This window comes from Rutilus rutilus (assembly GCF_951802725.1).
Source record: "Rutilus rutilus genome assembly, chromosome: 18".
NCBI lineage: Eukaryota > Metazoa > Chordata > Actinopteri > Cypriniformes > Leuciscidae > Rutilus > Rutilus rutilus.
In genome coordinates, this window is record NC_140231.1 from 4,981,274 (window position 1) to 5,008,758 (window position 27,485).

The following is a 27,485-nucleotide window of genomic DNA, read 5'->3' on the forward strand; positions in this document are numbered from 1 at the left end:
GGTGATGGAACTGGGAGTGCTAAAATGCAAACTAGTTTTGATGTGCTTCCTGCTGCACTCCATTAAGCAGAGATGGTCCAGTTTGCACATATGTAAATAAGAGATCTTGTGGTTGAAAGCAACAAAGTGCCATTTTTTGTCGACATTATTTTTTCCAGCTGCAACAAAAAGCATAAAAAAATGTGAACATTTTAGAAAATCAAGATTTTTTTTTTTAATGTAATATATATATATATATATGGTATGGTATGGTAGACGGATCCCAGCTGCCATCTGATTTTTACAGAATATGTGAAAAGTCCAAATAAATAAGAGCATAACCATTCAGCCTTGTAAGCACCGTGATGACTTCTACCCTCCTACATGTAAATATGACATTTATTATGGTTTTGTGTGAGGATTGTCTGAAGTTCACTTAAAAAAAAGTTGTTATATTTTTTGAAGCCTAATAAATGTTTTAAAAAATGTATAGCTTCCAATTACACTGTAATGTTGAAGGGCTATAATTAATGTTTAAGATTGGGGTAAAAAATTATTTTCATCAAGACATCAGTAGCTGTATTAGTATCAGTGATACTGACCTTCATTCATAAAAAGATGCCATTAAAAAAGTATCTAAAATATACAGTCTTTATGTTGTTTCTACATACATTTGGAGATTAACTGTGAAATTATTACATTATAAAATATATTTAAATAAATTAAATGTGACTAATCACGATTACTCACAGAAAAAAAAATGTGTGATGAATGTAGTTAATTTTTTTAATCAATTGATAGCACTAGTTTTTTTGTTACAACAGATAATATAGTATGGGAAACAGATGTAGGGAGGCACAATGCCTATTCAGTGCATTTTAACAAATTAATATGCCATTAGCCTTGTAAGCACCGTGATGACTTGTTACAAACTGCTCTGAGACTCGAGTTGAAGATCCAAATGCAGCTTTATTGGGACAATCCATAATATATAACAGGCAAAAGGTCAAGCAATCCAAGTGACCAACAGGGCAGAAAACACAGGCAAAAGGGGTAATCCAGAAAACCAAAAAACCAAGACAGAAGAAACCAGGATAATGCTCAGAAATGCAAATTACATACAAGATTTCGCAAAGTAAGAGTTAATACACAGGGCTATAGATTAATAATAGATTAATAATAATAGATTAATCAGAATATGATTAGTCCAGGCAATGAGTTTTGGGAAATGTCGTTCACGGTGAGTTAAAGCAGGTGGAAGCAGTGCCCTCTGGTGGAGATCGTGGGCTCTCCAGCTGGTGTTGCCAAGGCGTAGCTAAGGACCATCAGTCGGAATCACTGACTGTAAAAAAATATGGACGTAGTGTTCGTGACGTCACCCGTAGGTTTCAGAAGAGCATTTTTGAAGCCCAAAGTGGGCGGAGCCGGCCGTCGCCATCTTGGCCGCGCGTCACTCCCGGATAACTGAATATTATCAAAGAGGCGGATTAGCTGAGGTGACGTGACGCTAACAGACAGCTAGTAGTGACATCAGCCGCAATCCACTTGTCAATCAAGTGGCCACGCCCTTAATTATGCAGAACTTTAAGGCTTAATATAATTTAAACGGATGAGTTATAAAAAAATTCACCCCCCTCACAGTCGTCAAGAAGAGCAAAATTAGCTATATAGACCAAAACCACTTTTTGAACCAGGCTGTAAACATGTTTTTTCTGCTGTAAAGTTGAGCATTTTAACATGGGGGTTTATGGGATTGACTCTCTTTTGCAGCCTGTCTCTAGTGGCCAGTCGATGAATTGCAGTTTAAGTCACTTCAGTGTTGGATTCAAGAGAGAGACCGGAAGGTTGTCGTTTGGTCGGACCTGGACACCACCATCAGAAAACCACCATCACTAATCAGGTGGAACTGGAACAAAGAGCATAGAGAGGTTATGGTTGGCCTCTAGGGCTGTGTCAAAACAGGCAGAGAGTTCAGATTAACCTCTGTGGCCATAACAGGACAAACTGAGAGTTCACAGGTGACCTCCGTGGTCGTGTCGGGGCAAAGCGTGCCACATGAGTCCTGAAAAGTGAAGCCAAAGCGTCTCAGTCGCCCCCTGGTGGCTGGTCCCAGTATAGGTCATAAACCCCGCCCTCTCCATGTAACGTAATGGACAGGAGTATGTCTAAACAATCAAATTACACATACAATTTTTTTTTATTTTGTCATTTTAGCCAGTTTTTTTTTTATCGCGCTGATATAAGTTCAAGAGTTCGTTCTTTAAATAAGTTTGGTTTTAGTTAGTACCTTGATACCACTTCACGCTCACTGCTACGCCGACTCGAGACTCAAGATGTCAGCGCCATATTGGGTCACTGGCGGCTTCGCTTACTACAATATGGAAGAGAGGGAAGGTGTGTCGTCCATCTTTTTTTTACAGTCTGTGTTCAGGACAGGCAGAAAGTTCACAGACGACCTCCGCGGGCGTCTCAGGACAGGTTAGGTATTCAGGAACGACCTCTGCGATCGTAAAGCCTGTTTTATGCTTCTGCGTCGAACTGCCGCCGTTGCTACGTCGTAGGCTGTGTGTAGCGCGCGTACCCTACGGCGTACCCTGACGTGCACCTCTCCAAAAATGTAACAACGCGTCAATTCTACGCGGACACAAGCGCTGTGATTGGTCTGCCAGAACCCCTCCCTCGGGGTTTCACACGCTCCCTAGGTGCGCGTCAACGCGGACAACGACACAGAAGTATAAATTAAAACCAACACGTTGCCTACGGCGTATAGGCTCCGGCGTAGGTCCGACGCAGAAGTATAATGAGGCCTTAACTGTCACAGATCTGCACTACATCTCCCATCACCCTCATCACCGCCACTATACATGCACTCGCTTCACCCCAGCTCATCGTCCGATCTCGTTTGGTCAAAGAGGATTTCTCTCCCTGTCTCCAGTGTCTCGTCCTTCCACAGTGTCTCCATTCCCACCTGTAATAATGATAATAATAATTTGTTACATTTATATAGCGCTTTTCTGGGTACTCAAAGCACTTTACATATAAGGGGGGAATCTCCTCAACCACCACCAATGTGCAGCTCCACCTGGATGATGCGACGGCAGCCATATTGTGCCAGAACGCCCCCCACACACCAGCTTACTGGTGGAGAGTAGACAGAGATGAAGCCAATCAGTGTATATATGGGGATGATTAGGAGGCCATGATCATAGGTGTGATTGGCAAAGGACAAAAAAGTAGGAAAATATACGGCGCACCTACCATGAGCTAAGAAAAGAAATAGTTCGTCCCACACATCCAAAATTCTTAGCACACTTTATAGATAACCTTCCGCAACGAGTGCAGGCTCTTTGGTGGAGCTCTGCTTTGAATGAAGTTCCCTTGTGACAAATGAATGGATTACTTGCGGAGTGACATGAAGACATGAATCAGAGGCACAAAAAACGTTGACAGCGGTGAGCGGTCATTATGTTAACCAATACTCGAACCGTGCTTTGTGCGCGACCCGCAAAAAAAATAAAAAAAATAAAATAATTTGCATGATTTACGAGAGCATAATTTTCAGGTCGGAAAAGCCGGATTTCCGGATTTATCCAGAAGAATCACACCCCTGCATGATGGACAGGGGCCAAGGGGCAAATGTGTCCAGGATACCGGGGTTAAACCCCTACTCTTTTTCCAAAGGACATCCTGGGATTTTTAATGACCTCGGTTTAACATCTCATCCAAAGGACGGTGCTTTTTGACAGTATAGTGTCCCCGTCACTACTGGGGTGTTTGGACCCACACAGGGTGAGCGCCCCCTGCTGGCCTTACTAACACCTCTTCCAGCAGACCCTCACCTCTACTGCCTACTACCTCTACTCTAAGTTTAGGGGACGTGTCTGGAGGGCGTAGTCCAGATCCTCGAGGACCATCACGGATCAGCGCGGATTGGTTGTTGAGTCCACAGCAGAAGAAATCAATGAGAGCAACGTCTGGGACATCAGTGAAGCGATGTCAAGAAAGCCCTTAAATGTTACAAAAACAGCTTTCTTCCACCTCAGGAACATCGCTGGGCTACAGAACATGCTCTGTTTCTAATGCAGAAAAGTTAGTTCAGGCGTTCATGACCTCTATAGTCGGGATTACTGTAATGCATTACATCCTCAATAAACAAGCTACAGTTAAGTCCATAATGCAGCTATACTAGAGTCCTTATCAGGAGAATTTGATCATATAACCCATATGTTATCATCTCTACACTGGTTACCTATTAAGGTCCGTATTAATTAAGTATTACTACTGACCACTTAGGCCCTAAATGGTTTTGCTCCTGCGTATTTAACTAATCTTCTATTGCCCTACAATCCAACACGCTCTTTAAGATCACAAAACTCTGGGCTTCTGATAGTACCTCGAATATCTAAGTCCACTATAAAGGAGGGAGAGTGTTTCCACATTTGGCTCCTAAACTCTGGAATGGTCTTCCTGATAATGTTCGGACTCAGACTCGCTCTCCCAGTTTAAATCTAGATTAAAGACGCATCTCTTTAGCCTAGCATTCATATAATACATATCTTAACCTCTTTGTACTCCAGTATGTCAGATGTCAGTCAGATGACGTGCACATGATTATCTTTTGCTTGAAATGTTGTGAACGGCAGCTCCGAGGAAACATATGAAGACTTCAGATGCAGACATGATGGAAAACTGCCAACTTTTCTATATCATCATTATGATCCCAACTTGTAATAGCTGTTTCAATGAGACCATTGTTTCTGCCTACATGAGAACATGATTTTAGCTAACTACATGATTTGTATTATCTTAGTACATTTCTGGACAAATGGACATTACTTTGACACAGGGTAACCGATTGTAATGTAGAAACATGTATTTTTCTATAAAGCTGCTTTGAAATGATATGTATTGTGCAAAGTGCTATACAAGTAAATGTGAATTTAATTTAAGTTAATTATCGTGCAAAGACCTAATTAACATCAAAAGATCAAGGCAAGTTTGATTTATCATGTCATGACCCCTTTAAATTGTGTTTAAAACGGAAAAAATCAGCCGAAGCCTTCCGGATAATGTCAGTTTCAAGTGTCTTTTTTTGGCAGATTGGGGCGATGAAGACATTTCACTTTAAAATGTCAAGAGCTAAGAGTGATTTAACGACTGGACATCAGATAAAGCATTTGAAAAAAAGTATATGCTATACGTTGGTTATCATGGTTATCAAGTTTATTTGAAGGTGTCCTTGTGAGAGTGTATTTATACATTTAAAGCTGCAGTCCGTATATGTATATAATAAGTGTAGTTATTTTCCAAAACGTGTTTTTGTCTTATCCTGAATCACTACGGTACACCTATAATAAGTGTTTATATCTGGACTGTAAGTTACTTTAACAGCTTAACTAAGTAAAATTAATTTCCATTTAGTTTTAGTTTTAAATAGAGTTTTAGTTTAATTTACTGTTGTTATTAACTACATGTAACATGTCTAACAAGGACACTGTAAAATAAAGTGTCAGATGTACAAAGTACACTTTTGTCGATGACTGACTATAATACAACTTTAAATTAATTTTAGTAAACCAGTTTCAGCAAAGCAGTTAAAGTTCATAATGCACTTTAAAGGGATAATGGCCTGTAATTTTCACTTTGAATTGTATAAAACAAAATATTTTTTTTCTTATTAAAATGAAAAATGTTTTTATTATCAAAATACTTTAGTTCATAAAACATATTGTGCTGCAAAAACAGTAAAGAAATATTGCCTTCCTTTAATAACAGACATATTTCCCATTATTCACAACATGCTATTAATCGTATGATATTGTTTCATGTCAAAATATAATATAGAGCAAGTATGTATATATACTGATGACATTATACAGTATATAAATTAAAAAAAAAAATTGCTGGTAAACAATTAATGACCCTTTTTTACTATATCGTGTTTAACCAAACAAGTCTTCACTTACAAGTGTAGGATAAAAATAAAAGTGCTAATAAAAAAAATTATAAAAAATCACCATACAAAACTACAGCAATAGTTTTCTAATTTACTTCTACGCAATAGAGAAATGATGATCCACAACCTGATAGAATCCACTGAGTGCATTAAGATCTCTAATCTGAAAGCCACATTAGAAGAGGACTGAGGAGTTGTGCATGATAAACGGCATCAGTACCTTCTGGTCCAGTGTTTGTGCAGGTCGTGGGTCAGAGGCGATGCCGAGAGCATCCAAACTTAAGAACTGAACTCCGTGGGCTGAATATAAAGAAGACACCCTTGGAATTCAGTTCTCAAAGCCAAGAGCTCAGTTTAACACCCAGAAGTCATGCAGATCTGCCCAGAGGGGGTTATGTGACCTAAGCAAAAAACAAAATGAAAGTCAATAAATATTCATTCAAAAAAAAAAAAAAAACAGATAAATTAAAGAATAATTTTTTGGTAGCAAATTTTTTTTTTGTCTTGGATTTCCTCGTTCCTCTTCATGATTCCAGCAATTCTGTATTTGTTCAAGAGCATTTTCTCGAAAGCACCTCATGCACGAATGAATCGAACTAATATTTGTCATGTTCGGTTAACTACCTTGCAAGAATCAAATAAAAACAAGATACGAATTAAACTAAGATTTCTGTGATCGAGGATCATTTAAATAATGTTTTCAGTTGATTGAACTTTTAATTATGTTAATTGTGCGTGTATGTTAGAACTTCGCAACAAATTAATTTCACCTACTACAAACAACATAAATATAACATACGCCTTTCATTACAGTTTGGGGTCGATAAGATTTTGCTTTTGAAAAAAAAAGTTTAGTTGATTAAAAAAAAAAAAGTGGCTGCCTTACATTTTTAAGTACTATCAACTTGGATATTTAAGTCATTTCAACTTATATTACATTAAACTGACTTTAAAAAAATGAGTTTTGAAATTTTTGTGAGTTAAAGCGATGTAAAAACAGTTTTTTTCCAGTGCAGTAATATTGTGAAATATTAATACAACTTTAAAAAATGAATTCTATTTGAATATATTTTAAAATGTAATGATGCCTCCAGTCTTCAGTGTCGCATGATCCTTCAGAATTTTTTTTAATCAATGTTGAAAACATTATTTTGGGGGAAACGGATTCTTCGATGAATATAAATCGTTCATAACAAATATAAATGTCTTTACTGCCCCTTTTGATCAACGAATGCATCCCTGCTAAATAGAATTAATAATTTCTTCCACAAAGTCTTGCTTACCCTAAACTTTTGAACAGTAGTGCATTTAAACGCACTGAGAGATGCGCATATTGCTTCCAGTCTTACATGCATGTTGTGTTATGATGAATCTGACCTGCCCTCATAAATTGTGTGTATATTAAGTGTGCTCTTAAACACGAAATGCAACGATTGCATTTTGCAAATTTTTTTTTTTAACATTCTTCAACCCACGTGTCGTCTATCTGCGTTTTATCACTCACCTCCTCAAACCTACCTTCAGTTTTTGCCTCTTTTCTCCACAGGTCCACATCATGTGTTGTTACTGAGTCATTTCGGTACCAGTACCAATATCGAGGATGCTGAATCACGTCTCTCATGAACCTGCCGTGAGCGATAAGCTCTTCTGCCGCCTACTCGCTCAGTGCAGCATCCCTATATAAACCCATCGATTAGACCTGTCATTTGCATGGGCGTTTGTTCCACACTACACACACAGTCATGGGAAAGTCCCTCTGCTATCCATTTTGCTCAAAGTGCAAAGATAGCCGTAATTGCACAACACACGTACAGCCCATGATAATAGACCCACGTCACACCACCAACAGCACACCGTTGCAATCATGTTTAATGGATAAAGGTTGATCGAATAACATTGTTTTTCCGTCGGCATAGCCTGTTATTGCAGGCGAGGCGACGTGCAAGCGACGCTGGTGTTGAGAAAACCCCAACCGCCAGAGCAGGAGGAAATGTTGGTTAAGTATTTAATGCACCATTTCCGCTCTGTAAAGTCCGTGGGTTGAGACGGGGAAATCCTAACCCTGTTCGGTTTGCCCATCATGAGTGCCATATCTCGTCCTGTCTAACTGTCACATGGCTGTTATAAGACCAACTTTTTCACGTTCCTGATTCACGAGAGTTGTTGTTGGTGGTTTTTTTCTCGTCCCAGTTTCCAAGAGTACCAAAACAATGCAAAATATCAGACCTCCTGTTTTGAATATCACTCTAGTTTTCACGACGAGACACCCGGCATTCAGCTTTATACACTGCGAACAGTAGTAACCTGTTCCCTTAAAGTGTGATGTCTAGCTGATTTAACCCAACCATGTTGATTTGTGGGTAGGCCATATGAATAGGTTGGTTCGGTTGTGTTAAATATCGCTGACTTGATGTTACCGTTTTTAGGTCACCACTTTTTTTTCTCGATGAATTGTAAACGTTTCCACTGACCATTTAACATTACAGCAGCAAAACTATGTCTGTAAAGGTCATAAACAATGTGGGAATGTCCTGTCATGCACTTTTATGAGTTGTTTTTAATGATATCGGTCATCATGACTTTTGGCCATCTTGCGCCACTGAGTTTTCTCTCTCTCCTCACATGACAGAGGAAATGAGTCAGAATCTCACAGGCTACAGATGACCTGAAGTCACAGGCCACTCTCATGACGAGAAAACGGCGTATAAATAAACGCTGACCTTTAAAAGTGCAAACGTGTGAAAGCCAGCATCAACACTGGTGAGGAAGATTAACGGCACCGTTTAGAAGATACGAACGCCCTTGTCAATGTTTACGGTGTTCTTGAACAAATGAGAATTATTTCCTCATGTAACACAAGAAAAGTAAAGACACCACGGCCTGGTTTCACAGACAGGGTTTAGATCAATAGCTTTTATAAATGTGCCTTAGAAAAAAAACATTACATATATGATATGTTTAAATTCAGTAAATTCACTTAAATGGCAATGAAAATGACCTATTAATTGTCATTTAAGTGAAATTACTGAACTTAAATATACGAGTTTGATAAAAAATGATCATTCTAGAAGAAAATTTCAGATGGCACTTAGAGGCTTTTGCATCTGAACTCTTCATATATACAGTACCAGTCAAAAGTTTGGAAACACTACTATTTTTAATGCTTTTGCAAGAAGTCTCTTATGCTCATCAAGCCTGCAGTTAAAAAAAAAAAAAAAACAGTAATATTATGAAATATGATTACAATTTAAAATAATGGTTCTCTTTTTTAATATACTTTAAAATGTAATTTATTTTTTGTGATGCAAAGCTGAATTTTCATCAGCAAGTACTCCAGTCTTTGGTGTCTTATGATCCTTCAGAAATCATTCTAATATGATAATTTGATACTCAGTTATTATCAATAATGGAAACAGTTGTGCTGTTTAATATATTTTTTGGAATACTTTTTTCAGGATTCATTGATGAGTAAAACGTTAACCGCATTTATTCATAAAAACAGCATTTATTCAAAATAAAAACATTTCTAACAATATAAATCGTTACCATCACCTTTTATCAATTTAACACATTCTTGTTGAATTAAAGTACTAATTTCTTTAAAAAAAAAATAGTTATTGTTCCCAAATTTTGAACGGTAATGTATATTGTTACAAAAGATTTCTATTCTAAATAAATACAGTTCTTTTTAACTTTTTATTCATCAAATAATCCTGAAAAAAGTATCTCAGGTTATAAAAAAAATTAAGCAGCACAACTGTTTCCAACATTGATCATAAATCAGCATATTAGAATGATTTCTGAAGGATCATAAGACACCAAAGACTGGAGTACTTGCTGATGAAAATTCAGCTTTGCATCACAAAAATAAATTACATTTTAAAGTATATTAAAAAAGAGAACCATTATTTTAAATTGTAATCATATTTCATAATATTACTGTTTTTTTTTTTTTTTTAACTGCAGGCTTGATGAGCATACGAGACTTCTTTCAAAAGCATTAAAAATAGTAGTGTTTCCAAACTTTTGACTGGTACTGTATATATATATATATATTGAATGCCACAAATACAAATCAATAAATAATGGTTTCAATTTTAAACAGAACATTACATGTAAATACATGTAAATACATGTAAATACATGTAATGTATTTTTAATCTATTGTAACCTTTCAGGTCAAGGGACATTTCCAGGACAGGCATCAAGTCAAATCAGGTTTCAGGTTCCTGGCACTGGTCATTGTGATTTTGTAAGAAAATCCCTCTTAATCTTGCACATAATAATTGTTTGGGAAATCAGTCTCCAAAACAAAACCAGTTGGCTAAAGGGGAATTTCTCCCTGACCCAGAATTAACTAATAACTAACATAAGATCTGACTGGAACACTCTATTAGCCTTAGAAAAATGTAAAATATCAATATCAAATGTAATTTCTCTACCAGATTTAAATTTGTTTAATTTAATGTTTTTTAATATAATTTTTTATTTTGTCATTGTATTTATAGTAATTGAATCTAATTTTATTTAACTATTTAATACAATACTGTTTTTACTTTAAATAGTTCTCTTGTGCTTTCCATTTTTAAGGAGTTATACATACATAATGCAGGGAAAATGTTCATTATTTTGTGACTATGCTGATATATTGGAATTGCATTATTTATGTTAGGTCATTTTTATTTATTTTTTGATCATGTGGTGCAAGTAGGAGCTCTCAGAAAATCCCCAGCTCACAAGTTGTAATTACGAGCTCTACGAGAACTTGAGAAGTTGAAATCCCGTAATTACGATAATTACGACGTGGCGTGACCGGAGCCGTGTCGAAATACTCCTTTACATAGGACACTAACGGCCATTTGTAGTGCTGTCCGAAACCATAGTGGACGTTATTGAGTGCACTCATTCAATCCCACAATGCACCGCAATAACGAGTGTGCAACGGCTAGAGAATACCCATAATGCACTGTGAGAGTCGTGTCGAAATGAATTCATCCATCCATTTTCCAAACTGCATAATATCATGCAGGTATAAATTCATTTTTAATTGGTTATTAAATTGTTTAAATAAGATTTATACATAGTTCCATGACAGAGTTAAAGATAAATCTTTTCATTACTACTGTAACTGCCAGTTTGCTACGTTGCAAATGATTATTAAACATTAAACACAAACTATATGCAAAATTGTCAGCCCTTCCGGCGCACTCAGGGTCCGAATTCACTGTCGTTTTCATTCACTCCTTCAAGTGGACTATATTAGTGGAGTAATGTAGGGAATAGTGAATGAAAGTATAGGCCAGACCTTATTCACAGCAGAGCATCTTTGATTTTTCACAGGAATGAATGCGAGGCTGTGCCGTATAGCTAGGCCTGCATCTCTTCAGTGTGTTGATTGTTCTTCTACTGACAAAACATTGCAAAAATATCTTTCCACTAAATTTCAGTAGACCAAAAATCCCATACAGTATGAGCAGTGGAAATTTATAAGTGATATAGGAGTTTTAAACAGCTTTTTTTTACAGTGGATGTCAATAAAAACACAGTAAGTCTATTCTTCACAGCCTCGCTTTCATGCCTGTCGTGGCGCTGCTCTGAATAAGGTCTATTGACCCTTTCACAGACCGTGACGTGTTAATTGTCATCAGCATTGTAAATCCTGCAAAGTTTTATATATTATTATTATTATTTTCCTCTTTTTGAAAGTTGTGAAAACACTATTGTCATGTTTTTCTTTTGCTATTTGAGAAAATGGGAACACAAACCATAACGACTTCCGCTTCTGTGAAACCTGGAAATGTACATTTACCTGACAGATATCACCTGAGTCCTGACTGAGAAATCACACCTGTGAGAGCCCTCTTTACTGTAAATGGCAATTAAAAGTATTTTAGCGATCTTTTAGGCAGAAACGCTTTCTGTCTGTCAATCATACCTTACAATGTCTTTGAAAGGCGGTGTTTTAAATATATGCCGTATGATTGAAGGGACTGGACGGTCTAAAACAGTCGCTTATGGCATCTTTTAACTTCCAACAAAAACTAAATCTAACCAATAATTGGGTCCAAGAAGCCCATTCCATCTTTATGCTTCAAAGCATCCCGGAAGAAAGAAGGTTTCTTCCTATTCCGAATGGTCAGACATTCATATCGCTCCGATTGGTTTGAAGAGAGTTTCTCTTGCTCTGATTGGTCAGAAGCGTGCGCATGAACGATCGTCCGTTCTTGTTGCCGGTGGACAGTAGCAGACATTTATGCGTATAGCTTTTAAGCGACATTTATCAAAATCATCAGATATTGGCGTGTTAATTCCTTTTTTTCCTTTCTATTACAATGATGAGAAGAAATGCATAAAGGCTCATGCATTCATTTAACTGTTAGCTTGAATGCACGTGCATCCTCTGTTCATTGGAAGTAGTCTCGGGTCATAAACAAACATGCATCAGTCTCTGCTTGTTCTTCTTTCTTTTGTGCATGTATTGGCGGATTCGGATTTTGCAAAGCAAGATGGCGCTCCGCCTTCTAAAATAGGTAGGCCAAAAAGTGAATGATATTACTAATAAAGGGTTTTATGCTGCAGTCTGAACACTCGTGTCGTGTCGTGTGTGTGTGTGTAGCTGTTGTTGGAGCCGGAATCGGAGGAACCGCCACAGCTCATTTCCTTAGGCAACATTTCGGGCCAGAAGTGAGAATTGATGTGTTTGAGAAAGGCTCAGTCGGTGGTCGACTGGCTACCGTGACCGTCAACCAGCAAGAGTACGAGTCCGGGGGGTCCATCATCCATTCCCTCAACCTGCACATGCAAGACTTTGTCCAGCAACTGGGTTAGTTGTAGTTATGTTGCTAAAATGTTGCATTTAGTTATTAGTGACTGAATTAGTTCTCCTCCTAAGAAAACACTTCTTCAGTTGCTCATACTTCGCGTATAGGGATTTGTTTTTATTCATTCTGTTCTCAGCCCCACTTTATAGGTGTCTTTAACAACTATGCACTAGCATTTAAATTAATCATTTGATGCAATGCAATTATGTTGCTCATCCATGTTTTTACATTGTACTTGTAAAAAAAAGAAAAAAACCTGCATGTAATTGCATCTGTATAGTTCACTGTTGTACACCTTAACCCACCCTTAAACATGAAACCTGCCTCTAACATTACCCGTATCACACACCTCAATAGCAGCACAAGTGTTTTGCAATGCAATATGAACACACAATAAGTACACTGCATTTAAAGGGATAGTGAAAATTCTTGTGTCGTTCCAAACCCGTAAGACTTTCATTCATCTTTGGAACACAAATGAAGATATTTTTAAATAAAATCTGCAAGCTTTCTGTCCCTCCATTGACAGCTACGCAACTACCACTTTGACGCTTCAAAAAGTTCATAAAGAAATCATAAAACTAATCCATATGATTTGAGTGGTTTAGACCAAATTTTTTGAAGAGACTCGATCGCTTTATATGATGAACAGATTGAATTTAGGCTTTTATTCACATATAAACATTGATCAGCGAACATAAACAGAAGCTCAAACATGTTTCATTACACGGGAATGAACCTCATTAGTTCTCGCACGTTAAGCAAACATGCTTAAGCTTCTTTTTACCACAACTGATGTGTGAGTTGATGAATGTTTAAATGTGAATAAAAGCCTAAATTCAATCTGTTCATCATAAAGCGATCAAGTCTCTTTAGGAAATTTGGACTAAACCACTCAATTCATATGGATTCATTTTATGATCTATTTATGAACTTTTTGAAGCGTCAAAGTAGCTGTCAATGGAGGGACAGAAATCTCTCAGTTTTCATCAAAAATATCTTCATTTGTGTTTCTGAAGATGAACAAAACTCATACGGGTTTGGAACGACATGAGGGCGAGTAATTAATGACAGAATTTTCATTTTTGGTTGAACTAACCCTTTAACATATTTTTTTAATGCAAGTACAATGAAAGACGCATTATATAAAGCGTGAGGCTGTTCTCTTCAGTGCTCGTCTCATGTTACCCCCGTCCACAGGGCTGAAGTACCGCAAGAGCGTGGCTGGGAAAACAGCGGTGTTTAATGGAGAGGAGTTTATCCTGGAGGAGACGGACTGGTACCTGCTGGATCTGTTTCGCTTGTGGTGGCGCTATGGGATCAGCTTCATCCGCCTGCAGATGTGGGTGGAGGAGATCATGGAGAAGTTCATGAGGTGAGCGAAAGGGTTGAGGACATTAGAACCGCTTACTGACCGTTTATAATCTTTTAAATTTGCTCACGTTTATAATTAAGCACACAATTCACCCATTTACTCACTCTCAAGTTGTTCCAAACCTGTATGAATTTATTTCTTCTGCTGAACACAAAAGAAGATATTTTGAAGAAAGTCTGTAACCAGACAGTTGATGGCCACTGACTTCCATAGTATTTTTTTTTTCCCAATCTCTGCCTGTTAGAATAAAATTTGATAATTACCACCTGAAACTGAATAGCAATAGCAAGTGGTTTTGTCGTGCTGTGACGTAGGGCTGTTGCATTTTAAAGTGCCTCTATTATGCTATTTTAAAGGCTCCTAATTATGTTTTGGTTGTCTCCTATAATACTTTTACATGCATCCAAGGTCAAAGAACACTTTATTTTCTCATAATATACATTGCAGCAACAATATTGTACAACTTACCGAAATCCGTATCATGTCTCTCATGTAATCGCTCAATCAGTGTTTCAACTGCAGAAAGAAGTCAATAAAACAGCTTGTAAACAATGTCACGTAAAATCACATTTACCTCAGAAAAAACATATTTAGTGACCATAAACTCATTAGTCAGCTAGAAAAGTTAACTCTAGAGAGGAGCATTTTGATAAACACATGCACCACATTACATATTCATTATGATTTTTAATGTTCTTCAATATTTAATGAATGTTTGAATAAATCCGTGAAGTTTTTATGAGAACCACCATTTAAATGTTTATATTTAAAAAAAAACTAATTAGAGTAGACATATGATTATGTAATTGTAAAGTTTTTAACTTTAAAATTATTTTTAAAAATCCCTTAGTGTAATGTGTGTGTTTGTATACAAATCAGTTAACAATTTTTATGGTTAAATTACATTTTAGTAATCAAAAAACATAATTAATTAAATATAATTACTTGAAATCATGAAACTTATACAATTTAATAACAATTCATTACAAGTTTAACACAAATTACATGTTTAGGCCTTATGAAATACGCTATTTTTTCTCAAATTCCGTTTTATTTTTACTAAAGTTTTCTGGATTCCATTTGAATTATTTTAATAAAATTGTAATAATCAAAGTGCATGTCTAATTAATTAAATCCGGAACTCATAATTCATAATGTTTAAAAAATGTATTTCTATATAATGTTTTTTTTTCTTTTTTTTTCAGAAATTCTGTGTTGTGTATTTAAATTTTTCTAGCAACAGCTTTCTCTAAGATCTTGGCAATAAAAGAGAGATTTGAAATGGGTCTAAAATGAGAAAATAAATGTGTTGGTCTTTTCAATATCAGTCTCACCATGGCATGTTTACACTGATCTGGAACAGAACCAGAGAGAAAGCGTTTATTTACAATCGATAGGAAACATGTCCCAACACTGTTAAAGGTACAATATGTAACTTTTTTGCTTTAAAAATAGCAAAAATCACTATATGTTATATATATTTTTTTAGTTGTGTACTTACATTATCCCGACTGTTTCCAACAACTTTCAAACCAGGAGAAATTTGTCATTTAATTCGAAGACACGTCCCGTTTCTTTATTTCCGTTTTGTCGCCGTCAATGGCGTCATATCCGCGTTGTCCCTGGTTTCCGCTCGTACTGCCATAGCAACCAGAGCTATGAACCAGAGCCCTCTGATAGTAACCAAGGCGACAGACGTGGACAACTGTGTAGTTCGCAATGTCTATTTGCACGCTGTTGTTTTTTCGTTCAAACATTATGGACCATGGCAAGCAGACTTTGGATAAAAAAGGAGAACTAAAACGAGAATCAATATCAGCGCGGTGTTTTCGAGATGCCGAGAGCTCCCATAGACAGTATATAAACGAGAGCTCCACGTCCGAGACTTCGACCGCTCCTACATGTACTTTATTAAACAGGTGAGCACATTTACATAAAACTAATCAATGTTAAATAGTTCAACAATGATAAAATGTTTAGAATATGATCTGTATGTTATTCTAATGTTGATCTAGCTTACTGCTAGTCTCATACAGACAAACTAACACATACATTTCAACACATTCAAATGCAGTTTAGTGTGATAGTGTAATGTTAGACCAAGTGAAACAGCGCTGCGTTACCTCACAAGTTTATTTTGTCTAATAAACTGACCTGTGAGTAGTAATTCTGCACTGTAGTTCAGTAGAATGAAATGTCCATATTCCTTTTATATCCGCGGGACTCGCGTCGCGTGTGGAGCTGATAGCTGTCTCTTAGCAATCCCGACCTGCTTCATATCACAGTCATGATAAAAACATCGATGTATTCACTCATCCATAAACATTATTAGATCGGTCGGCTTGACGTTGACGACAAGATCCATAATTCTTAGCAAGTGTTGCGTCATCAAACTACGCCTTTGTTATTGTAAGAGGTTAGCGACCCCTAGCGGCGAAATTTTTTACATATTGTACTTTAAATATCTGTTTAAACAATTGTGCAAATATATAATTATGCAAATTTGTTACAAACCCACATCGGTTTATGCAGGAAGTAAGACTTTCTTTCGCTTCTTTCTTTTGGGACACAATAACTCCATTTATTGTGCACTTTGATCTTTTAAACGTTGCAGACCTTTTACAGTCACAAACAGCTTTATTACACACGGCATGAAAGATAATATTCAAAAAAGCACAAAAAAAAAAAAAGCATTTTGATTATGTCCTCAATAGGTAATGCTGAAAAAACGAAAAGAAAGAGGCACTTCTTGTCAAACCACTTCTTGTTGATGCATTCTCTGTTATTTGAAAAAGACATTACATACGATGATTTAACTGTAGTGTTGGGGAACCTTAAAATCTGCAGTTCTGTTCAGCTGAGTGACAAGTTTTTGTATTTGATTTTCATTTACCAAATGATCTGTCTCACCATCATCCTCTCTTTTCCTGTCAGGATCTATAAATATCAGGCCCATGGCTACGCCTTCAGTTCAGTGGAAGAGCTGCTGCATTCTCTGGGCGGTTCGGGCTTTATCAACATGACCCGCCGCTCTCTCTCCGAGTCTCTGCTAGAACTGGGCGTCTCCCAGCGCTTCATTGATGAAGTCATCGCCCCCATCATGAGGGTCAACTACGGCCAGAACATCAGCATCCCTGCGTTTGTCGGTATGCACGGCCGAAAACTGTATTTCTACACTCTCATGAGAATTATACTCTACTTTTCACTTTCTTTTAATTCTAAAAGTGATGAATAATAATCACATATTTGAAGCACAAAGTGTATGTATAGCTAGATATATATAGAGTATATAATAAACCTCAAACATTAAAGGGCTACAAGATCTTCTTATTAAAAATCTAAAGGTGTCTTGTCATCATGTAAATATTGTAAAGTTTTTGCACCAAAAACATAAGCATCAATTTAAAAATCTATCAAATATACACGAAGTTTTGGGTACAGTATTATTATTAATATTTTTTTTAAATGTAGCATTTTTAATGCATTATATTGATCAAATGTGGCAGGAAAGACATTGTTACATTTCAAATGAACTAATATTAACATATTAAGCAACTGTTTTAACATTAACATGTTCATCTTTATCATCACAGGAATAAATTACATTTTAAAATGTACTCAAACACAAAACAGCCATTTCTAGCCCTTTGTGAACATAATAAAAAAACATTTAAAAAATATTTTCAAACATTGTACATTTTTATGTAATAGTTTAATTAATTTTGTGACCATGTACGTTAATTTTTAAATGTTAAACAATTGAAGAAGTTGATTTCTTAATGTTGTTTTTGCTTAGTTAAAATGAATGGGTTTTGGACAGAGTTTTAAAAGTTGAATAGACCTACAACCAATCAGAGCAATGGAGTAAGTGACGTATGATCAAATTGTTTTACATCAAAGTTTTCGTGATTTGGCACTTTTAAAACCGGTAATACTTTATTTTAAGGTGACATGGTTGCGTTACTACATGTACTTACTATTAGCCTGGATGCCAGCCAAACTTAGCCCCGCACACAAGTTCGGGAAGTTCGGTCTCCGCCATGGAGCAACTATGCTCGAACCAGAGCTGTTCGGACCAATCAGATTGCCAGGGCGGGCTTTATACGATGATGGACAGATGATCAACAGTAACGCAATCATCCACGTCAGCAAAGAACGCTTGGGTTGACTTCATTTACAACAAAGATGGCTGCCGCTGGAGAACTGAGATGTGTAGATTCCAGTGGAGCATTATCAGACTCATATTCTGACTAGAATCTGAGTATGATGACGACAGGCTAACTTACTATAGTAATAACAGTAAATGATGCATAGTTACGAGTAACTAACCCTAAACCAAACCCTAACTCAGCACTTATTTGAGTAAGTACAATGTAACCACATCACCTTAAAATAAAGTGTAGCCTTAATATCTTATCAACAGTAGAAGAGAAAGTTCTGAATGATCCTGGAGCAAAAGCATGTTGGTCATAAGATCACCTGTTCTGACGTGTGTATTTCTCTGCGACAGGTGCCGTGTCTCTCGCCGGTGCACAGGCCAATCTCTGGGCCGTGGAGGGAGGAAACAAGCTGGTTTGCTCAGGACTGCTTCAACTAGCTAAAGCTAATCTCATCCAGAGTCCAGTTACAACCATTAGCCTACGATCAGCAGGTATTCCACAATCACATATGATCATGTTCATCTGGACCTCTAAAGGTGTGTTCACACTGACAGGCAAAAATACTGTTCTTGGATCTAAACGAGTCCATGAACACCCGTAAAGCTTCACAGTCCTGCACCTCTTCGTGGGTTTCGACGTTTCATTCAGATTGTTTTGTGATACGGCGGCACGATTCTGGATAAAACGGAGATCACGATTCTCCCACAGTTCTGAACTGACAGCTAAACAACATAACATGTCATTTACTAGAGGCTCTGACAACATGTTAATTGCTGCAGTCTGTTTAAAATGTTTCCGTGTTTTTATCTAAGCGCGGGACTCCAGACTCCAGAAACTCTGCGGTTTCATTTACCTCACACACACACACACACACACACACACACACACACACACACACACACACTGAAGCACGAGTTTTCAGTCTCTGCTGCCTCATCATATGATGACATGATGAAATTCATCTTCCTCTCTCACTTCATGAGCATTTTACCGTTTAATTAGAGGAAAAACTGTCGTCATATCATACACACACAGAAACTCAAAGGTCTTCACGGCAACCCGTCAAAATAAAAGTTTGGTTTAACTTGAAGAAATTGACAGAAATAATTAGGCTACTGTACAGTAGATTTAGCTACGTCTCCATGGGATTTTTTTTATAAGCGATATTTACGTTTAAACAGCCGTTAATGCTTATATGTATTATTTACTTATGATTACCGTCATAAATAAAGTAATTGAATTTAATTTAATATTTTTTTTCAAATAGTTAAATAAAATAGAAAAATAGTTCCAACAGATTTTGCTGTGTTACCGAAATTGGTACCGACTACTGGAATTTTGGTACCGCAGGGTTCGTACAAGGTGCTTAAAGTGCTTGAAGTACTTGAATTTTACTTTTTGAAATTTAAGTCCTGGAAAATCCTTGAAAACAGCCATATTTTTGAAGAGGAGCTTGAAAAGTGCTTGAATTTTTCAATCGTTTCATGCAAAATTAACGCTGCAGTCCGTCTGAGATATAGAGCTATTTCACATGGCTATGAGTGATATTAAGTTTATGATAAGTATATAATACAACTTTCATTCTTCAGGTCGATCATAAATTCATGGAAAAAAATTTGTTTCAAAATCAGTCCTTGAAATCCAAAAAAGTAGTCCTTGAAAGTCCTGGAATTTCATTTGACAGAATCTGTACGAACCCTGGGTACCGTGACATCCCTAATTGTAACACAGAAATTGCGATTCTGTGTGGTTGAAAAGACTGTGTGTGAAGCCGTTTCATACCTATACATGACCACTGCTCTCTCTGGATCAGCGGCAGCGCAAACACTGATTGGTTAGATTTAATAGACGCCGAAGAATCGTTTAACGACCAATCACGCAGCTCTATTTGGTGATCACGTTAGCTTACTTGTGCGTAAACAACTTCTATCCAGTGTTGCCAACTGTTTTCAAAGGAAAGTAGTTAAATCCTGCCCGAAATGTCGCTAGATGAAGTCATGCGTCAATTAGCGTATTCGTGACATCGCGTCATACTTGCACCTTGTTTTCTCTTCTAATCCGTGCTCACATATGTCCCATAAAGCTGTTCTCATTTACATATTTTCTGTCAGACAGCGGAATGAATATATGTTTGTCCAAAATGTCACTAGCGCGAACTTTTAAGGGGCCAAAAAGTCGCTTCTTCTGGGTTACGCAGATCTTCTTCGATTTGTTTGTGGATCAGAAGATTCTGTACTATGGTCTAGGTCAATAACAACAGTGAAAACATGGATTGCCGGAAATTTCTGTCAGTGGCGGGAAAGTGGTTCATAAATGATGGAAAATCTCGCCAATGGCAGGGGAAGCATTACGAATGTTTAAAGCCCTATTCGCACGGGATTAGTATTACCTAGGGACCTCCGATAATTTGTAATAATCGCAGAGGTCGTCTGTGATTTTTATCCCGTGCGAATCTGCCATGTCTGTAAAAATGTCTGTAAAAATTCCCCCGAAAATTCCCTACCGTATTTCGGCCAACACAGGGGTCCTCTGATAATACCAGTCCCGCGCGAATTCCCATGTCTGTGATTTGGGCTGTTTTTCTGTGAGCCTATCGTTTCCTAAAGAACGTAATAACCATTATGGGCCGTTTAACAGTCCATTTTACGTCTGTATTAAAACTATATTAACAATAAAATCTCTCGATAGGCTCTACTCCAATCCGATTATAGTTTTTCTCCAATAAAAACTATGAAGTGCTGCAAAAGAGAAAACAAACTACAGTAAAGACGTGATCCGGAAGCTCAACTCGGACCGTTGTCATGGAAACGTCAAATTAAGCATTTTGGCGCAACATGGAAGCTCTTTTGGAAAGTTTGGACGCTTTTTGTGATAGTGTAACTTAGTAGTCTGTATCGTGGAGCATTTCTTTGTCTCACACGGCCTCTAAAGACGTCCATCCTGTAAGTATCTCAAGAAATCAAAGTGTGAAAGAGTAAAAATGATATAAAATGAAATAAACCAAATAAAATGAATAGAAAAACAAGCATATCGCGACGTTTCGGTATTTATAATACCTTCTTCAGGCAGGCTTGTTGTAAATATGGACAAAGAATAAAAGAAAAAGAAGATATATTATATATTTATACAATAATATGATATTCTATAATATATATAATATATTTCTCTAATAAATTGGTTTTAAATAAGTTCTTTTTTTGAATTGCAATACTGCAGCGCGATCTTCGTTTCAGCACGTTCAGCTAGTGAAGTGTGAATGGGTGGGCGCGCGCTGTAAAGTCCGTAAACTCGAGGGAATTACGAACATTTATTTGCCCGTGTGAATGAGCCACCAAAAACACAGACGTCAGGGGGTAATTTCTTAATTACAGAGGTCCATGGGTAATACTAATCCCGTGTGAATAGGGCTTAAGATGGTTTTCTTCTCTGTATCTGTGTGCGTTACAATGCAGCAGCGCATTAGTTTAGAACGGCGATTAACTGACCTGTACAATCAGCTGTTTAAAACATTCACCGATCAGTTTTATAATAATAATAATAATAATAATATGTTTATTTTTATAGCGCCTTTCAAGAACCCAAGGTCGCTTCACAAAATAATACAAATAGTAGACAGACAAAAGAAACAAGCAATCAGCTTATTAGGCTATATCAAGCAAACAAACAGAAAAGCAGATGGAAACAAGCAAACACTACAAATAATGAACATTAGTCAAAGATAACAAACATATAAGCCTTTTTAGCAACATAAATTTCGGCAAAGTATGTGAAATAAAATAAAGGTGAGAGAGTGGTAGACAGAGAAATGGAATTGAAGATTATTTATTGAGCATGGTAAATATATGAGTTTTAAGTTTTGATTAGAAGATCTGGAGGTTGTCGATGGCACGAAGATTAGGGGGGCAGTTTATTCCATAGCTTAGGGCCTTACAACACTAAAAGCCCCACCACCCACAGTAGATAGTTTAAACCTGGGGACGACAAGCACATTTCCGTTGCTAGATCTAAGAGTCCGGGCAGGAAGGTATGGTTGCACTAACTCAGCGAGGTATTGAGGTGCGGGACCGTGGCAGGCTTTATAAACTAAGACTAATAGTTTAAACTGGATGCGATTGACCACAGGAAGCCAGTGAAGTTGATGAAGGATGGGGGTAATATGTGCAGAAGTGCTCGAGCTGCAGTTTTGTACCATTTGAAGGCGATGTATTGCTTTGGTGGGTAGTATATAAGGAGTTACAGTAGTCCAATCTGGAAGTTATGAAAGCATGAATAACAGTTTCAGCATCTCCAAAGTTAAGAGAGGGGCGTATGCGAACAATATTCCGCAGGTGAAAGAAGCATGAGATAATGCCTGGATGGCTGCCAGTGTGAACACACCTTAAAAATGTGGTGGTCTTATCCACCTTATTCCTGACGACCTTACTGCGTGTTGAATTATGGGTGGCACTTCCGATTTGGGGAACTTCCACTCAAAAAGGCTGAAACGAATCATTTTAAATCATAAGGTTGCCCTACAAATAAAGCTGATCCGTCAGTTTGACTGCATGAGCTGTCAGTTTTATTTTCAGACATCATGAGAATAACGTTATACTTGGTGTTTTAACGTGACAGCTCTTTTCAGTCGCTGCTTTCTTTTCCTCGTGATTTTCTTTTTTCCCCTTTGCAATCCGCTGTAAAAGTATGAAAAAGGACAACATATACTGCACATTTGTGCTCTGTTCTCCCGAATTTAATTTACGATATACAGGTGAAACTCGAAAAATTTGAATAGGTGAATCTAATATATTATATAGACTCATTTCATGCAAAGTGAGATATTTCAAGCCTTTATTTGTTATAATTTTGATGATTATGGCTTACAGCTTAGAAATTCAAAATCTCAGAAATTTTGAAAATGTTCATAAGCTCTAAGCCATAATCATTAGTTTCACCTTTTAAGTTGAATTACTGAAATAAATGAACTTTTGCATGATATTCAAATTTTTCGAGTTTCACCTGTATTTCATTAATAATTCACTGGAATGCACGAAGAATCTCTCGTTATTCTCCTCAAATCCTCACGTCTCTTTGTTTCCAGGTTTGTTTTCACAGGTAAATGCAATTTATTATCAGTCAAAATGACAGAAAACACTTTGAAATAGTATCACGTAATGCTGAAGTTAATGAACATTTTTGATTAAAGGTAGAGTGGAGGATTTTCCCGAATTTTTGAAAAGAACCGCCCTCTCCACTTTTTGAAAAAATGCACCTGCGCAACACTCTACCTGCTCCCGAGAGGGAACGCCTATTATACGTGTGCACGAGAGAGCATGCACGAGCCTAGATCTCCTCGTGCACGCTCTGTTTACAAGTTGCTGTTGGCATGGCTCATACAAGCCTACTTTCCTTTACCTGTCGAGTAGAAACTTCGCGACTGAGGCATCAGTGGGAAGCCCAACCTGTGCTTTTAGCGCACGCCAGCGTGTGAAAAAAACACTCTGGTCTTGTTTCTTTCTTCAGAGGCCTTTCTCTTGTCATACAATTCGTAGACACTTTTTCTCTTGCGACCCTCAGACATTTTGAAAAAACCCGGTGAGAACGGCGAGCTTCAATGAATGGCTGAAACCGTAGCTCACCACATATACACCTGAAAGTGCGCATGCGCAGAAAGCGAAAACTACCTACGTACGACGGCCTTACGTAAACATATCACCAGAATGATTGACAACTAGGAGGACCAATAGTCTTGATGATCCACCCGGAAAAAGAAAATCCTCCACTATACCTTTAAAGTCCAACTGAAATCAAAATGGACCCTATTTACTTTGTTAGCGCATATTACTAGTCTTGTGGTGAACAATTAATCCGTGCAGAAAAAAATGTTTTGGCTTCGTAATCTTTAATCAAAATCTGAAAATGCCCCCTCTGCATTGGAGGACCTTCCCTGATGACGTAGGTTTGACAGCTTGGTTTGGGAAACGCTTAACCACTCCCCTCAAATCGTTAGTCTGTAATGAGCGAGAGATGGAGAGGAGAAGCGCTAGAGTAAAACCCTGCCCTCTGTTCAATATTCCTTTTCACTGGGAAATACGTCACAGCACTGGAGAAAAGTCGTTTGCAACTTCCGGTTCACGCGGACTTTAAGGCAACACAAGTTACATTATACAGAGAGATATATGTATATATATATAGATATAGATATAGACATAGATATATAGATATTACTACAATGATATTTAACCCGTCTGTTGAAAGTACCTTGTTGATGCTTTTACACTTTTAAATTTCCTTTTAATGGTTGAAGGGTGAGTAGATTAAAGGAGAACTTGGTAACTTTTTTAACTTAATAAAACTGTCTAGAAGTCATTTGGATGGTTAAACAACCTGTTCTGGTGATATTGGTGACTTTCCCCGCTCCCCCCAGCGTTCCCAGGCGGAAAACCAACCTTGCAACTTGGGGACTACCGTCCCGGCAAGATAGAAATTGGAAGTCTCGTGAGAAGCGAGAACTAGAACGAGAACGAGCGCGAAACACAAATTGCTTTACGGCAATTCGACATAAACACCCACGCATGTATGATGTATTACCAGATTACCCACCTCGGTAGACATAGCTCCACACGATACAGTTGGCTTGCTCCGATCAAAACAAACGCACATGAGCAGCGGTAGAGAGGGGGAGGAGGCCGCCGCAAGTGAGTTTTTTACGACCGTGTTGTGAAATATACGCCCACCCACAGCTGTAGGGGGAGCTCGTGGGGAAAACATGCGACAACAAAAGGGAAAATCAGCGAAGAACTGACTAGAGTTCGCTAGAGTTGCAGAGTTCTCCTTTAATGTCATCTCATTGTGACACTTTTTTTAACGTATTGCGTTCATAGAGCGAGCGTTTCTTTATTAGTACTACAGAGTTCTTTATTAAATTCATATAAGACTAAAGAATTACAGGAATAATGGATTCTAAACCTCAAATAAATGCCACAATCAAGACCTCGAAGCAGAAATGAGGGAGAAACACCCAGAAACTCCTCATATGTGCCGCTCACAAGTATAATAAGGGTCGTTCCTTACCATTAATGCTTGGAAAACACACAAACATCTCCTTCCATTAATAATAATGGCTAGTGCAGTGGCTGGGATATACTACATAAACCTACCAACGTCCGTTGCCATGGTTTTTGTAATGATTTTACTTATCGCAAGAGGAAAAAATGAAGTTTTAGTCGCATAACATCCGTTAATGGAAACGCCGTCATTTCAAAATAGTTTTTTGTCGACATTTAGAAAAAGAAAAAAATCGCAAAAGTTTTGTGCAAAGCTGTAATGGAAACGCGCCTACTGATTGTTTACAGCTTAACGGACGTTACACCCATAATTCGCGCCAAGCGTCATGAGGCGTAGGAATAAGGTGGATTGAATAATAACTAAAACTGCAGTTTGTTTCCTCAGGAGATTACCACCAGTATGAGCTCACCTACGACTCTGAAAATGAAAAGACATCGGAGCTCTATGATATTGTAGTAGTAGCAACGCCTCTCCAACAAAACGTCAACTCCGGCATCTCATTCCAGGGCTTCGAGCCACAACTCCCAGAAATGACGGGCTCCTACCACCAAACCGTGGCCTCCATCATCCACGGCTACCTAAACTGCTCCTACTTCGGCTTCCCCGACCCAAAGCTTTTCCCGTTTTCAAGCATCCTCACCACGGACACTGTTGGTCTTCAACAGCGCCGCCAGCGTGTGTCCCGTCAACATAAGCTCCGGCTTCCGCAGAAAACAGCCTCAGGAGGCCGGGGTTTACAAGGTCTTTTCCCCGGTTCCTCTGGGGAAGAGTGAGCTGAAGACCCTTTTTAAGTCCTATTACTCCGTGCAGGTCACGGATTGGTTGGCGTACCCTAGTTATGGAAGCACACAGGGTTTGCCACCGGTGGAGCTGCACGATAACCTGTACTTCCTCAATGGAATCGAGTGGGCTGGAAGTGCGATGGAAATGAGCTCGGTGGCGGCTAAGAATATAGCACTGTTAGCATACCACCGCTGGAACAGACAACTGGAAATGATTGACCAGAAAGACCTCATGCACAAAGTGAAGACAGAATTGTGACATTCACCACATGTCGTTGTAAAGACACTATGGAATTTAACGAGGAGGATTAAACTTCCACAACAGCCACACAAACACGGCGTATGTCTTGGTTTTACTATTTTGATGCTAAAACGGTTGCATGTTTGGTGAACACGAACAGCAGTGCGGTCTCGGGCTAATGTGTGGGACGTCTTCTCCATGGCTGACCGACTTCATGGTCAGTCATGAAGAGATTTGAAGAGTAATTCTATATTTATGCATTTTTATGTTTGCTGAAGAAGTCTTGTGCCCTATTCGGATGGGATTAGTTTTACAAGGGTTGATGGAGTAATAATGCAATTTTACCACAGGACGTCTGTAATATTAATGGCCCATTCGTACGGGATAAGAAATCTCAGTAAAACCAGCAGAAGTGGGAGGAGTAACTCGATTTACTCACCGCCGTCACCCTCCGGTCGTCATTTGCTTCCTAATATGTGACCCTGGACCACAAAACTTTGGATCACATGGGTCAATTTTTAGAAATTGAGATTTATACATCATCTGAAAGCTGAATAAATAAGCTTTCCATTGATGTATGTTTGTTAGGATAGGGCAATATTTGGCCGAGATACAACTATTTAATGACCATCTGGAATCTGAGGGTGCAAAAAAATCGAAACATTGAGAAAATCTTCTTTAAAGTTGTTCATTTATGTTGGCGATTGTGCTGCATTCACTCACAAAAATAAATGTTTTATATATGTACGCTAGGAAATTTACTAAATATCTTCATGGAACGTGATCTTTACTTAATATCCTAATGATTTTTGGCATAAAAGAAAAATCTATCATTTTTGACCCATACAATGTCGGCTATTGCCACAGATATACCCGTGCGACTTATGACTGGTTTTGTGATCCAGGGTCACATATCACGTGCGCAAACACATATGATCTATATAACCTATAACAGTTAGGTCCAGTCGAATGATTTATTAATTAAATTCTGATTGGATTCTGTTGGTAATAGGCACTACCTAAAGCTAAAAGAAGTTCAAGTGCTTTCGATCTTCTTTCTTATCTGAATGGTGTGTGGAAAACACTTTTTGCCACAGACTTGTCCCAGTGTCTAGAACGCAACTTCT

The 27,485-nt window shown here is 37.9% G+C and overlaps 1 protein-coding gene and 1 long non-coding RNA gene across 2 annotated transcripts; one reads left to right on the top strand and one right to left on the bottom strand.

The window, feature by feature from the left end:
• Positions 1–928: 928 nt before the first annotated feature.
• On the bottom strand, positions 929–7,845 carry LOC311276787. The gene is made up of 2 exons (XR_014625127.1): positions 7,454–7,845; positions 929–6,336 (listed from the first exon to the last, which is right to left on the bottom strand). It is a non-coding gene; the product is annotated as an uncharacterized lncRNA (long non-coding RNA).
• A 4,280-nt stretch (positions 7,846–12,125) lies between these two features.
• On the top strand, positions 12,126–26,511 carry pcyox1l (prenylcysteine oxidase 1 like). The gene is given in 7 exon segments (XM_084386895.1): positions 12,126–12,465; positions 12,552–12,758; positions 13,957–14,131; positions 17,066–17,277; positions 18,642–18,782; positions 25,720–25,990; positions 25,992–26,511. Coding segments are annotated over 7 exon segments (1,485 nt in total). The 5' UTR covers positions 12,126–12,371; the 3' UTR covers positions 26,377–26,511.
• The last annotated feature ends 974 nt before the right edge of the window (positions 26,512–27,485 follow it).